Source organism: Colias philodice, chromosome 24 (genome assembly GCF_061535455.1).
Source record: "Colias philodice isolate Cphi_HAF_F1 chromosome 24, ilColPhil1 Martin Lab GWU primary, whole genome shotgun sequence".
Classification (NCBI taxonomy): domain Eukaryota; kingdom Metazoa; phylum Arthropoda; class Insecta; order Lepidoptera; family Pieridae; genus Colias; species Colias philodice.
The window spans coordinates 5,554,960-5,570,694 of NC_143109.1; the positions used below are offsets into that span (position 1 = coordinate 5,554,960).

The 15,735-nt window shown below is 32.6% G+C and overlaps 1 protein-coding gene across 9 annotated transcripts in view; it reads left to right on the forward strand.

The window, feature by feature from the left end:
* The window catches only part of Cadps (calcium-dependent secretion activator 1), a 52,702-nt gene that overhangs the window by 9,395 nt on the left and 27,572 nt on the right, over positions 1-15,735 (forward strand). For all 9 annotated transcript variants that reach the window (XM_089710176.1, XM_089710180.1, XM_089710181.1 and 6 more), the window contains exons 2-4: positions 3,981-4,057; positions 14,429-14,518; positions 15,257-15,350. In XM_089710176.1, coding sequence (XP_089566302.1) covers positions 3,988-4,057; positions 14,429-14,518; positions 15,257-15,350 — 254 coding nt within the window. In that variant the 5' untranslated portion in view covers positions 3,981-3,987. The remainder of the gene's footprint in view (positions 1-3,980; positions 4,058-14,428; positions 14,519-15,256; positions 15,351-15,735) is intronic.

Below are 15,735 nucleotides of genomic sequence, written 5' to 3' on the forward strand. Positions count from 1 at the left end.
AAAAAGGTATACCACAGATAATTTAATACTATACGTATAGTATATACCTACGTTCAAAGTTTGTGAAACCAAGAGTAGGACGTTTACGTATTTTTATCATCGAGATAAAATGTACGATTTTATGTACTTACTAGCGGTCCGCCCCGGCTTCGCCCGTGGTACATATGAAAAATAGATGTTGGCCGATTCTCAGACTTACCCGATATGCACAGAAAATTTCATGAGAATCGGTCCACCCGTTTCGGAGGAGTATGCAGACTAACATTGTGACACGAGAATTTTATATATAAGACTAGCGGTCCGCCCCGGCTTCGCCCGTGGTACATATGAAAAATAGATGTTGGCCGATTCTCAGACTTACCCGATATGCACAGAAAATTTCATGAGAATCGGTCCACCCGTTTCGGAGGAGTATGCAGACTAACATTGTGACACGAGAATTTTATATATAAGACTAGCGGCCCGCCCCGGCTTCGCCCGTGGTACATATGAAAAATAGATGTTGGCCGATTCTCAGACTTACCCGATATGCACAGAAAATTTCATGAGAATCGGTCCACCCGTTTCGGAGGAGTATGCAGACTAACATTGTGACACGAGAATTTTATATATAAGATTTAAACATCAATTAAAATGTTATAAAAATCATATGTCTGATATTTTAATAATACAAGTTAACAATTAATTAGTTTAACGACTGTCATATTATGTGGCATGCGTGATATCGTCTACATTCAATGTAATCGCTCTCGATGACAATACCGGGAAAGTGCCTTGAAACTATGTGTAATTACGGAAAATTAACCATTTCCACGATAGGTTTATTGTGTAGGAATTTCTGTAAGCTTCTATTTTCTACGTTTCATTTTCTAGATATTTTCATTGGAGACCAATAAATTTTGTTGTATTAGGTATGTGATTTATCATAAATACTTGTTTCCATGTATTAAATTACTCTTTGCTTGCTACAAACAATGCCACATAGTAATTAGTAGTTAACAAATAACAATATAAAATCATTAAATCACACGTGAAATTATTAACAAATAGTATATGTACCATGTATTATATAACTAAACCATTTATTAAAACCTTTGTATACTCGAATGTTATGATTTTGAAATGTTGAGAGTAGCGTTCAAGGTCGCGTCATGGCAATACCGTCACGTCATGCAGTAAGGCGATTTTGGTATTTCTGAAAAGAAGATTCACTTCTGACACGTGTTCTCGGCATACACGCTTTTTTATTATTTATTTTTGGCCAAGAAAAGGCCATGACATGTACCCTTATTATAACCAATTTTACCTTCACCTTTCGATAAAATCTTTTCTTAATTAACTGAAACATGTGTATTTCTTACACGGAGTAGGTATAAAAAATGGCGGCTCTATTGATAGCTTTGCCGTTGAAAGGTGCGATTAATCTTTCACGATATTTTTACAAGAATATTGTTATATTATCTAACGGTTAATCCTATCAGCTATAATAAGATTATTTTCTAGCGTTCTGTTTTACTTATAACGGCTTTGGAATGCTCTATGTTTTTTCTTTTAAGCGTGAATTTCATAATACATTTAAAGATATAGATAAAATATAAATATACTTATAATTAAAATTAATACGTCTGTTTATTTTCAATCTTAATCAAACTTAAATCAGTAATAATACATCTTAATATGTATGAAAGCTGTAGTCTGTAGTAAATGTAACAATAACAGCTTCTCTAGTGGATTTAAAAATTAAAAATCGTGATCATTCACTCGAATGTATCCAAAGATATTTTTTTCGTATATTTCTACACTTTATAAACCACATAATAAACCTTATTAATAAATAAGTAATAATAAATGTTACCATAACAAAATATAGTTCAATATTTAAATTATGAATGACACTGGCTGTATATAATAAAAAAAAGAACAAAAACAAATTTCGAATTTTTGGCGCCAAATGTAACATTTTCACAAGCTTCCACGTAAGCTTCCACGGTTCGTTGTTATTGTGAATAGTGAGTTTAAAACAAGGCTCGGAATATTGCAATATGTAAAGTATTTTCTACTTTAACCGTTTAACCCTTTGTAGCAAAGGCTATTGTATTTTTAACCTTTTTCAGCCTTGTGACTACAGAGTGCAGGTATTTACGGCTTTGAATCCATACAAACTGTTTTTACAATGAATTTAGGATTGTTCTTGTATTATGATTGTTACATCTGTATTCTGTTTGGAAATATATTGAAAAATAACGCGGTTGAAGTTTTTCAGCTTAATTCTTGATTTATTTTTCGCTTCTGTTAATATTGTTCTTCTGTTAATATGAAGTTTATTTCTGGCAATGTTCCTCAGTCATAAACATTGAGTTAATGGTTACTGTATGGTTACTATGTACTACAGTACATAGTAACTCAATGGTCATAAATTGCGATTTTGCATAGGGAAACATATTTATTTATACGATTACCATATATATAATTATCCTAAGTGCACAGTTTCCAATCTTTGATTAATTAAGGATATTTATTTCCCTCGTTGCATCTTATTAAACTCTCATCGAAAATAGAATAATAACTGCGCAGTCTGAAGAAATAATTTAATATTTTAAAAAATAATATCCGAGCTAATTTTCATGTTTTACAATATATCATAGCAAAAAGGATTTTTCTGGGGAAATATTTAATAAGCATGTATGTTTTCATGCTGATAAGGTTATGTTTACCGAAAAACAAGAATTTCCCCTCATCCCCCGGGGATGATGTGATATGGGAGAGATAAACCGTATTACGTGGTTCGTAACAAGATTTTGGATGTATTATATTATGTACCGAATCCCGCGGTTTTACTTGCTTACTTGTAATAATTTTCAATATGTAACATAGAAATTAGAAACCTATTATTTAAATGTTGAAAGAATATTAACTAAATGATGATGAGCAATGGTATAATAGCTCTATAACAAAAAAGAGCGTGTGTGCCGAGAACTCGTGTCAGAAGTGAAACTTCTTTAGCAAGATTCAAAGATACCAAAATTGTCGCATTACTCCATAACGTGACGGTATTACGACCTTGAAATATTCCTCTCAACGTGCTTTAAAAAATTCATTACAAAAATAAAAATAAATATTGAATACATGAATTTAAATAAGGTGTTCTTTGACTATTATCCAAATAAAAAAAGCCATGATTCGAGAACCACCGTCGATTAAAAATACTTCCGCTCCTGTACTGCAGACAACAAGCGTTCTAATTAAAAAAGTAATAAAACCGACAATGTTCGGAACAATACAATTTAATAAAGACGAAGACTTTCACAATTGCATTCGCAAAGCGATATAAAACTTTGAGAGGATATTGCAGCGAATGAATCCGAATTTACCTATTTTTAGTTGAATTAATAAACACAATGCTGTATTGTTGCTTTTATTCAATGTCAAAATGTTGAAGTTCACCGTATAATTTTGTTGTATTTTTAATAAATCTTTTCAATCTCAATTGGTCATACCAGCCAATTATTTTGATAGATATTTTTAAGCTTTAAGTAATAAATTCGGAGTACAATTTAAGTAGACCTACATTATTGTGTAGGCACGTGTAGGTGTAGCTTTTGTCCTTATTAATGTTCTTAAAGGATATTTTTTGACATATTTTGTCGTCTATGAAGTTCTATCCGAAAGGAAAATAGGAAAAAATGTTGTAATTAATAATAAGTCTTGCAATTCTTTCACCATTTTTGAAGTGAAAACTTCTTTAGCGGCGTTGGGTATAAAATCTTAAACTCGCGTCAGGACACGTGACCTGATCGAAAAAGCGTAAGACGGATAGATATCAAACATGCTCAACGTTAATAATCAAGTTTTCACTTCTGCCGGCACTCCCGGAGTGCAACCCGTCTTTTTTTTTTCATATTCCTATAAAACTTGATACATTTGATAGAACCTAGTATAAGGTTATTACATCTTGCAACTTACACACAATTTGTTCACAGAAACACAATGATCGACCCAAGCTCATCTGAAGAGGACAGTGATGATGAACACAAGAAGCAGACCGCGAAACTACCAGGTATGTGTAATTAATAACTTACTAAATGCCCTGTCTTCGTCTGTTTTAAAAAAAAGCCTCTTCATAAAAAGCCTCCATGGAGGCTTTTTTATTTTGCAATTTCTCTCGTTTTTTAAATAACCACCCACAGTTACCTATTATATTCTTTATATCAAAGCTTCAAATATGACGTCAGTCGGCATGAAATTGATTATTTCCGACCCTCAAGTACAATACGACAATTTCCCTTGTGTAGAAACGTGCGTGTTCAAGAGTTATTCTTTTAATTAAAAACCTTATAAAGTTTATACCTAGGTTGTAGGTACTATAAATTCAAACATGCTTGACAATTAGGTTTCTAAGAATAGCATGATTTATATGATTATTGTTTACTGTTGAGTGTAAAGTGACAAGGAACAAGGCATTTCTTGCAATTACGATCACGCGATGGTGTTAGCGGCTGTAGTGTGATAAATTTAAAAGAAGACAGTCAAGAAAGTTCGCTTGAAAAAGGGACTATTTTTAAGCTATTGCATAGCTTCTATCGCGGGCCTTGAGCGCGGGGACCGAATCCAGAAATTCCGTAACGAAAAAACCTCACGCTCCCCACTCCGACGGGCACGGAGGTGTGGCTTGAAGGCATAGCATGCAATAGCTTTACCGCGGCAGTTCCCGAGTGCCTCACGTATTTTTTATTTTTTAATTATTTATAGTACCTATAATAAATGTACTTACTACTCAAAATCAAATTCAAACTCAAACATTTACTTTGAATGAAAGCGAAGATCTTTCGAAGATCTACTGAATGATGAATCGTCATAAGATAGCAATTACCACTGGTTCTGAAGTAACTTTCTGTACAAGAAACTTTGCAGTTGGTCTTTTCAAATACCATAAATATCAAACTCTATATCTGTATATTTCCTTGCAAAATACATGTTTTCAGGTCGAAAACACGACGTCCTCTGTAATTGTTTAGAATTTAGATGAATAAATAATATCGATTGTAATTCACAACCAACATCCTTAAGAATTACCTTTGTGTTTTATTCTAACTTTTAATGTTCTATGTAAATAAAGTGTTTTACGATCCATAAAACTGTAGCTATAAATGCAGTTATATTTATAGATATACCAACGTAATAAGCTTTGCAGTAAAAGTAAAAGGAACCACACATTACCTAGTCAAAGATTTTTATATAAAAACTATTTAAACATTACGGAAAAAACAGCAAATTAAATGTGTCTACAAAGCAATTTTTATCACATTTTACTTCACGAGTTTTCTCACTTCTCAATTTCTAAGACCAATACCGCTTGAGTGCTTACGAACTAAGTTTTCACTGAGCTATTTTTAGAAAAAAGGCGTTTATTTTTTCGTAGTTAAACGGAGTTTTTTACAAAGTGAGGAAGGTTAGTATTAGTTCGAGACTACGGAATGTTATACGATTGAATCTGGCACTAATTTCGATGCATTTAGAAGTGTAAGTAATATTCTAATGTAAAATATCTAGTCAAAGACTAATATGTATTTATACAACTAGAATTTTCAGAAGCTCTTTGAATCCTTAGTCTCATGACAGATGAATTATTTAGCACTGGCTCGTAAAGGTCTCTACAGAGAAGATCGTTTTCTACAGCTAAGCGGATAGTGCTTTCGTCTTTCAAGAGATTATACAGTCTATGTAACGTTTTCAGCGAATTCAATTATAATTTCAATTAGATACAAAAAAGTGAATTCATGTTGAAAATACGAATTAGATATTAATACGTCTTCACTACATAGTATAAAACAAAATAGCTCTTGCTTAAATCTTTAAACTACGCAACGGATTTTGATGCGGTTTTTTTAATAGATAGAGTGATTCAAGAGGAAGGTTTTAGTATATATGTAATTTATTAGGTTTTAGACAAAGGGGGCGAAGCCGCGGGCGTTAAACTAGTGTATTAATATAATAATATGTCTTATTCGTTAGACACTATTTGTAAAAAAATACTTGGATATCAACGGAGGAGTATAATAGGAGTGCCCTACAGTGAAAAATATAATATTTTATATAGAGTAACATAAACAGAGGCCAAGATAGTTTTTTTCAAGTTGTAAAAAAACAAGAAGCCTTGATCCTTATCACAATATAGTGAGAAGTTTTAAAAATAAATTTCTAGTTATTTCTAAGTTTATGGAATGGTCGATGGATGACCTACTTATTTTCTTCTTTTTACTTTATTTTACTCTCCGTCGTAGTTCTAATTAATGTTGTCATTTGTCAGCCCTTTTTACAATAGAACCTTCAAGAAGGCATAGGCACAGTATTACAATATTATTTCCTATTATAATTATGTATAATTTACGGAAGAAAGAATATAAGTGTAATAAAATGCGAAAATGGCGATATTTTTTAGTAAAGATTTAAAATTTCGAGCCTATCGTATGTAGAGACAGATATCTAGAATACAAATAGCGCGCTCCATCTTAGGCCACATCTCAGCTTACCATCAGGCGAGATCGTAGTCAAGCACTTGCCTATCATATTAATATAAAAAAGCTAAATATTGTAATCTCTAATGCATCAGGACACATATAACACGTGTATTTATAGCCTTGTTCAGGCAATGATTATGAAGCCGCTCAAAGTGGGCTTTGTAACTCACGTTACGTAATCTACAAACGCTTCCCTTTGGCTTTATCATGAAAAGTAATCATTTATGGACGAACTTCGTGCTGATGTGCTGTTGTACAGAGAGTTACTTCACTACATAGTATAAAACAAAGTCGTTTTCTCTGTCCCTATGTCCCTTTCTATGCTTAAATCTTTAAAACTATAACGCAACGGATTTTGATGCGTTTTTTTTTAATAGATAGAGTGATTCAAGAGGAAGGTTTTAGTATATAATTTATTAGGTTTTAGACAAAGCTGGGCGAAGCCGCGGGTGGTGAGCTAAAGTTTTAGATAAAAAGAACAAAAGCCGTGTTTATTATTTCGTAGGTATTTAATTTATTACACGAGTTTACATTGAACAATACAAAAAAAATGTGTGCGTGTACTAGAGTACACACGTAAGAAGTGAAACTTCTTTATGTCCTTATTTTTCAAAAAATAATTTACTATATACAATATTAAAGAAATACGTTAGTCACACGCTCGTCGCTACCTACTTAAATATTTACACCGGCCGCTGCTGCAACTCGCTCGCTTCGCTCGCTCGGCTCGTGCGGTAGTTCAAAAGTTAACCTAAGATGCTCGTCGCTTCGCTCCTCGCTACCTATTTACATATTTACACCGGCTGCTGCTGCAACTCGCTCGCTTCGCTCGCTCGGCTCGTGCGGTAGTTCAAAAGTTAACCTAAGATGCTCGTCGCTTCGCTCCTCGCTACCTATTTGAATATTTACGCCGGCCACTGCCACGACTCGCTCGCTTCGCTCGCTTGGCTCGTGCGGTAGTTCAAAAGTTAACCTAAGATGCTCGTCGCTTCGCTCCTCGCTACCTATTTAAATATTTACACCGGCCGCTGCTGCAACTCGCTCGCTTCGCTCGCTCGGCTCGTGCGGTAGTTCAAAAGTTAACCTAAGATGCTCGTCGCTTCGCTCCTCGCTACCTATTTAAATATTTACACCGGCCGCTGCTGCAACTCGCTCGCTTCGCTCGCTCGGCTCGTGCGGTAGTTCAAAAGTTAACCTAAGATGCTCGTCGCTTCGCTCCTCGCTACCTATTTGAATATTTACGCCGGCCACTGCCGTTTTCAGCTTATAAAGGATTTCGACTTAGGCGGATTTTGATTGGACAGAGAGTTTGAGGTTTATTCTTATAAATTTTGAATTCGTAAAATTATAATTGAACACCTGACACCAATCAAGCAAACACGTGTTTACGTGAGTCATAGATTTATTATCGTATACTCCTAAAATGTTTTCTAAGAAACAATAGTGTACTTACATTGTCGGCACGTTCTTAAAGTCGGTAACTTATTTTTGTTCGAACAATAGAGGTAATAAATTCCTAATGATCAAGTTGTAAAGGTTGTAAAATAAAAAATATTCTATATTAAAACGTATATATAATATGTGCGTCATTAATTTCTGACTGTTTCGAAATTTGGTGCAAAATAAAATAGTGTGTAAATAAAATTTGTAAAAAATCAATAAAATAAAACAATTGAGTAAAGATCTATAGGCATATTATGTATGTATTTTTACAAGATATGTATATTATATATTTATACAGGGAACTTCTCAACGTGTTATCTATGAAATTATACTTTTACTCAATTGTTTAATTTTATTTACACACTGTTTTATTTTGCACCAAATCTCGAAACAGTCAGAAATTAATGACGCACATAGTACATAATATATACATATTAAGACAGAGGTTAAGCTTAAATAACTTGAAAAATAAATAACATGATCACGCCCACGTGTTGGTGTTTTAAAAAATTCAATCAAAAACTGAGGTTAACTTTAAATACAATTTTAGAAAAATAAATACCACAATCAACATTCAAATATTAGAAAAAATTGATACCATAATTCCACCCACGTGTTAGTGTATTGAAAAATACAATCAAAAAGTGAGGTTAATCATAAATAACTTAGAAAAATAAATACCATTATTACACCTAAGTATTAGAAAAATAGATATAATTACTTATTTACTTTTTTTAGAAATTCACTGGGATTAGAATTAAAACAAACCCTTTGATTTTGCTGATCACTTTAATATAACATGTATATAGTCACGAGTACGGCGTAACGCAAAAATGTAACGCGCGCGGCGTAACGCAAAAAATGTAACGCGCGCGGCGTAACGCAAAAAATGTCTCACAAAATTTTTGTCCACCCCCGATAAAGAAGTTTCACTTCAATTATACACAGGTCACAGACTCCTCTTTTTTGGTGTCCGATGAAAATAATTTCCAACACATTTCTTAACTCAATCACCTTTTAAGTAATGTATGTAGGTACTATGTATAATGTATATGTAACCATGTTATCTCAAGAGACAATTTTATAACCTAAAGCCTAGATTTTCATCTTAGCTTAAAGTAGCTTATTATAATATGAAAGATATGCCCATGCTAAAGTCTAAAGATCATGGTGCGTGCAGTAAGCACCCTTATTACGCAAGGGTCGTCAGAAGAGCCTTAGCAAAGGGCTGTGTATAATTAAGGGCTAAAATATACGTATATGCTAGGTACAGGTCCGCCATTATCATTATAGGATGCTTCTGTATAATTAATTGATTTGTAACGAAACGATTGAGGTTTGTACCTAATTGACGTCACTGTTTATATGCGATTGTTATTATTTTAATAAGTACACATCTTATCGTTCTGAATAGGGCCTTATAGATTATTGCAATTACAAATTATTTGGTTCTTCTATTTAAAAACATTTTATATAATGCCACGAAATCATTATTTCTGTCTAGTAATTTGAAAAAAATTAGGGATGTAACGATACATGATTTTGCCGATACGATACCGATACCGATATTTGTAGTAATGTATCGGCGATACCGATACCGATACCGATATCGATGGCTTGGTAGAAAAATAAATAGTGAATTATGCATAAAAAGTTACCAACATTTAACAGAGACAACTGTTAATCGTATTCTTTTAAATAAAAATGTCAAATCAAAAAACAACAAAACCATTTATTTTAGTATTATTATTTTACGAAGTCAGTTAAACTTTAAGTAATACACATACAATCAGTACCTAATAAAAGTTTACTATTGGTAGAGTTTTTTCAGAAAACAAAGTGCGCACGCGCGGGCGGCCTCCCGCATCGTTCATTGGGCGCGGGTTTTTGAATTATTTGATATCAAAAAAATTGATTGTTTGTAAAGTAGGTTTACGATCGAGATGTTTACGTGATAACATAATGCAGTGGCAGCGCTCGAGATGAAACGGGAGATCGGTCCGTCTCTCTCTCGTTATACCTGCGATCGCGCTCGTGAGGTTTTGGTGTGACACAAGTTTATGAACATGTCACCCGACTAAAACGATTTTAAAAACGTTATCACGTTAAAAATTAAAAATATTCAAAATTATTTATTTCTTTCCTTTACATAAACAAATTTGTGATTGGAGCACTCCTAGTAAGCAAATAAATGCTTGTGTCAGGAGGTTCCGCTCTTCCTTAACACTATTACAGAAACAGAAATAAAACAATATGAATGAATACAATGCAAAAACATAAAATAAAAGAAAGAATTTAATAAAAAAATATCGGTATCGGTTGATTTATTATCGGCGATACCGATATATCGGCTTGCCGATATATCGGCCGATATATCGGTATCGGTATCGGTATCGTTACATCCCTAAAAAAAATAGATAAACAGCCCCCCTAGTCAAGTGGCTTTCTGTTAGCGTAGCGTTCAATAGAATAGACTACGAATGTATGAGATTGACGTAGGCTGTAGATACGTTTAGCTAGGGGGACGCAGACTAGAGGGGCAGTTGTGTTATTATGAACATATCACTTTCGAATTGAGTACAAACTACAAATATTACTCATAGATTAGGTAAGTAGACATCATTAGTATTAGTATAATTGAGATAGGTATTTAATGTAACAAGAAGCATCCAAAAACTAGTAAGTAGCTAGAAAAATAATATGTAGCTGATAAATAACTACTCACTACAGAATTTGTATAAATAATAATTATCATATTTTTAACACCACCAAAAGAATTCAACCATTAATGCACTCGTCTATTCAGCTGTAAGCTTTAATTTAAAATAACGAGCCAACGAAATAATATTATTCGACCTCTCGAGATCTGGGTTGAAACGCTTCTCCATTTCCAAGAGGTCGTTAGAGTCCAGACTCCGTACCATGAGAATTAAATACATCCCATGAATAAATAAGTGACTACAGAATTAGGGAGTTCTGTTTATTTTCAGATGGCTTAATAAATATGTTTGTTTTTATAGTATACAACAAAGTATCTGTGAGCTACAATTTCGTCTCAACTGTGACACAACAATAAATTACTTTTATTATGAACTAGTTTAAAGATCACGGCTTCGCCCACTTTGTTTAAAACTTAACAAAATACATATTTACTAAAGCATTCTTCATGAACTAACTACACTATCTATAAAAAAACGCAACGCATCCGTTCAAGGTTCATCCATCCATCCGTTGCGTAGTTTTAAAGATTTAAACACACATAGGGACTTTGTTTTATTTTTTACTATGTAGTGAAGTATGTTAATTCTTAATTAGCTCAATTGTTTTTGCTTAATTGAAAACATCGAAACCATATAACAATCAGATACTTAGTTGGCTAAGCTCCACGAAGATTGTTCTGAGTAGCGGAAAATTGGTTAGGGGAACTATTATTTTAATGAAATACTTTGAAAACAATTTTATCTTTACGGTTAGTGAAACCCACGTCTTGCTCTATAATCGGATAAAATAAAAGTTAATAATTTGACGAAATATTATGTTTCATATTTTAATCTGTGAAGAAATTTCAGACGACTACGTATTTCTTAACTAACGTTCAAATTGCGCAAGAAATTGTTCGTGTTTCCTTTTTTTAACAATTAACAACGAAGAAATGTTCACAATGTACAGGACTTCAAATGAACGTAGGTACTTAGGCAACTTAAGAGCAACTCTCGAAGTTTCTTCAATCAAACGGCAACCTTAATAACTAAGTTTCTTACAACGTATCCAATTTCGTTTTAAGTTTCACCCGCTTCGAATTTATGTTATCCTGTTAAAAGTCTGTCGTATTCGAGGCTAGTATTTCAGTTTAAAATATATAATACTAGCTTTCCGCCCGCGGCTTCGCCCGCTTTGTTTAAAACATAATAAATTATATACTTAAACTTTCCTCTTGAATCACTCTATCTATTAAAAAAACCGCACCAAAATCCGTTGCGTAGTTTTAAAGATTTAAGCATACATATGGACATAGGGACAGAGAAAGCGACTTTGTTTTATGCTATACAGTAGTGATTTAATTTTGTTTCTGAACCGTGTTTTCATTTATTTATCCGTTAATTTTAAATGCCGTATTACTTTCAGCCATGTTTGTGTCCATATAGACATTTTTGTGAAAATAATTAAACTTGCGAACATTGCTTTTGAAATATTATATATAACATTACAGAAGCAAAATAAATGGATATTTATTAATAATTAATTAACTATATAAATTCAACAATTTAAATGATAAAATATCTTCGTCGGGTATAATTTTGAATTACAATTTATGCTAGTCTGTGAAGTGACCTAGTTCTTTATAAAACATATTTTCATTCAATCTTTGGTATTAACCATTAATTGAATGAGTTTTAACTGTTATTTTATTTGAATACTTGGCATTTAGCAATATTTAAATACGTTTCTTGTGCAGATTAACTTTGATTGAAGGGTTATTAAATGCCAAAATGTATATAATTATATTATGTAGTACTCTTTTATACCACTATTACACGTGAATCTTTTCACATATAATATAATTGTTAAATAATAAATGAGGGTAGTTTTAATGAGTATCAAGATCAAGACATTGATAATAATAATATGTAAAATGTCTTGATTTTGATTCAGCCTGTAACCACAAAAACGCATTTTAAATCCGCTAAAAAGTGACTAATTTCTTATGAATAAGCATGAAACTGCATGTATTAATTTATTTCCCAGATATCGAAGTCAATATTAATGCACTTCTAATATTTAGAAAAGGAAATGAAGCTACCGGCAAAACAGAAACAACTTAAAATATACTTACACAGATAATTCCACTCTCATTATTCATTCGTATTTGTTCACTCACGATTGTAATATATCCTTTTAAGGTTGATTTATATCCATTTCCAAGAGTAATGTCACGTATAAGCAATATTTAACAGAAACGTCGTATAACTTCCGCGTCTCGAAGCAGAGTGGTCCATATGAGTCATCTGTCGTGTTTATATAATATGCTTAAATGATATTATCTATTGAAGAAATGAGGGTACATCGAAAAACACAAATAGAAAATACTAGTTTGTTAATAAAGAAACGATTCCTAAATAAAACAAGGTGTGCGTGTACACACGTAAGAAGTGAAACTTTTTTATGACCTTATTTTAAAAAATAATTTACTATATGCAACTTTACAGAAATACGTCGAATCACGCGTGGTAGGGATAAGAAAAAGATGGCGCGTAACGGAAAAATGTCACCCGTAACGAAAAAATGTTACACTAATTTTTTTTCCAACCCAGATAAAGAAGTTTCACTTCAATAAACATTTCATAAATTAAACTGTCACGCGTACACGCTTTTCAATTAAAGGAAGACACCAAGGAAATTTATCAAAGAGCATCGCAACAATGAGAATGAGTACAAAGGACAAGGAAAAATTATTATTCCTACTGGAATAACAAATGCCAACCCAGTCTACAAAGTGAACCCTAAAAATACTGAATATTTTTTCGTGAAAATGTTTAATCGTTATATTCTGACCTTGACAATATGAAATGTTTTTTATATTCACAACGAATCGCCAGAATGTTAATTTGCGTGTATTTTTTAAACAAAAAGAGGTTGTAAAATTAGCGAGGTTTCTTTATGTATGCGTATTGCGTACCTACTAGCTTTCCGCCCATGATTTCAACAAATTCCCATAGGAATGAGATGTTTCACCACCGTAAAAAGAAGCTTATTTCACTCTCTAGCCTACTATTTGTCGACATAAAAACAATACCATAAAATAGCTCCATTGCGACCTAAAAAGACGAAATACAAATAAACTATAGCATTCATTATAAAACACATAAAGAAAGGATAACAATTAACGTTATAGTTGACTCGCTAGAAAATATTTTATTTGCTATCGATATTTATTATAATATCAATCTATGGCAAATAGTTTCTTGAAAATTTTCTTCCATTTATTAAGGTAAGGAAAAACATAACAAAAGTTTAATTAATTAACATGATGAGTTTACATTTTTACTGTCAGTTAAAATAGAGGTTATATAAATAGTCTTAAATAAATAGTCATAAAGTTTTATTTATGCCTAAACAATATAATATGTACTTATAAATTTTTAAAGAATAGAAAAAATTCAATGTCAGTTTTCGAACCTGCCTCATGATCGATTTTTTTCTATTCTTTTAAAATTTCTCGTTTATAAAGCATTTGAATGCTATAAAATTAAATCTTATATATAAAAATGAATCGCAAAATGTGTTGGTAAGCGCATAACTCACTAACTGGTAAGAGAAAACATACAGTTCATAATACTAAATATGTACCACGGGCGAAGCCGGGGCGGACCGCTAGTACCTAATAAGAACAAAGATAAAAGACGAAGGACTCGTTTTAACGACTGAAAAAACATATTTCAAGTAATTAAAAATATTTTTTTTCCCAGTTGTTCCTCCCGGTTCATTGGCTGGTGGCAGGCCATCAGTGCGGGGTAAACCAGAACTACCTAGGGGTTCTACTGCCGGGCTACCACCTGGTAAGTATTGGTTAATGATTTTAAATATGGCCGAAAATGTTATGCGTGTGTATGGCTGAAATATTCCTAAAAATTACTTATTACAAGTTATGTATGTTGAAAGCTATGACACAATGATTGAAAAAATATCTGGTCTAAATTTAAACAATTTTTTTATTGTATGTTCTGATTAATATGTACCGTTATAATTCCTTTTTTTTAATTGAATGTACAAAAAGTGCAAACTTGATTTGACATTAATGTTAAATAATTCGGAACCTAACTTTTCAATATAATAGATAGATTTTCTTTTCAACAACCATAAACTATTTCTGCCGTAAAATGCATACGGATCTGAAATAGGACACCCGAGAAAAATCCACAAAGATATATAGGGTCTATTAATACATCGTCTGCAGAATAAGATGTACTAACTTCAGAGTTATTCATTGTTATAGAATGCCAACTTCATTCAACTGAAATAATGCCCTGAGTGCCATTTTCAGGTTCTTTTGTGTTTCCATTATGTCTTTTATTTCGTAATTCACACGGACACTTTATAACTCGAACTTATTCCATTGAAAATATTGCGTAAAAGTGAGCAACGCTTTACAACATTTACGATACAAAATTATGCTTATTTTAAATTTCTCGTCTATAACATTAAAATTAACCTGTATTCAAGAAGTGTAATTTGCTGCAATAGGATTAATTCCGAAGTCCCAGCTAAAGTTTAATATAACTGTGGGATTTATACAGGCGCAAGTCCTCTAACAACTGCACCCCTAGCCGCCCCCCTCCACCCTGCAACCAGACAGAGGGAGGTGCAAGCCCTCGCCCCCCCACAACATGCGTAAGTAGAGCTAACGAGAATATGAAATGCTTAAACAGTTAAAAGCTTTGAAGTGACATGAATATAAAGTGGGAAAGGTTTTGCAGATGATAACTTTCCGGGTATGTTGGAAGTAAAATAAATTAATACTTATAGAGTATGAACATGGAAATAATGTAATATGATACAGTTATGTTTACAAAGCTTTTAATTGTAAGCTACTAAATAGAGTGTCAACAATATAATCAATTTTGAATATTCTAACTCACGACCATTTCGTCTCACGAACCATGTTTGGGTTACTCGTAGATATTAGTTGTAATGGTCGCTTATACATTTACTTCTAAATAATTAATAGAACGATCTTAATCCTTTTATCAAGTTCATATCAAAGTAGAAATGACTT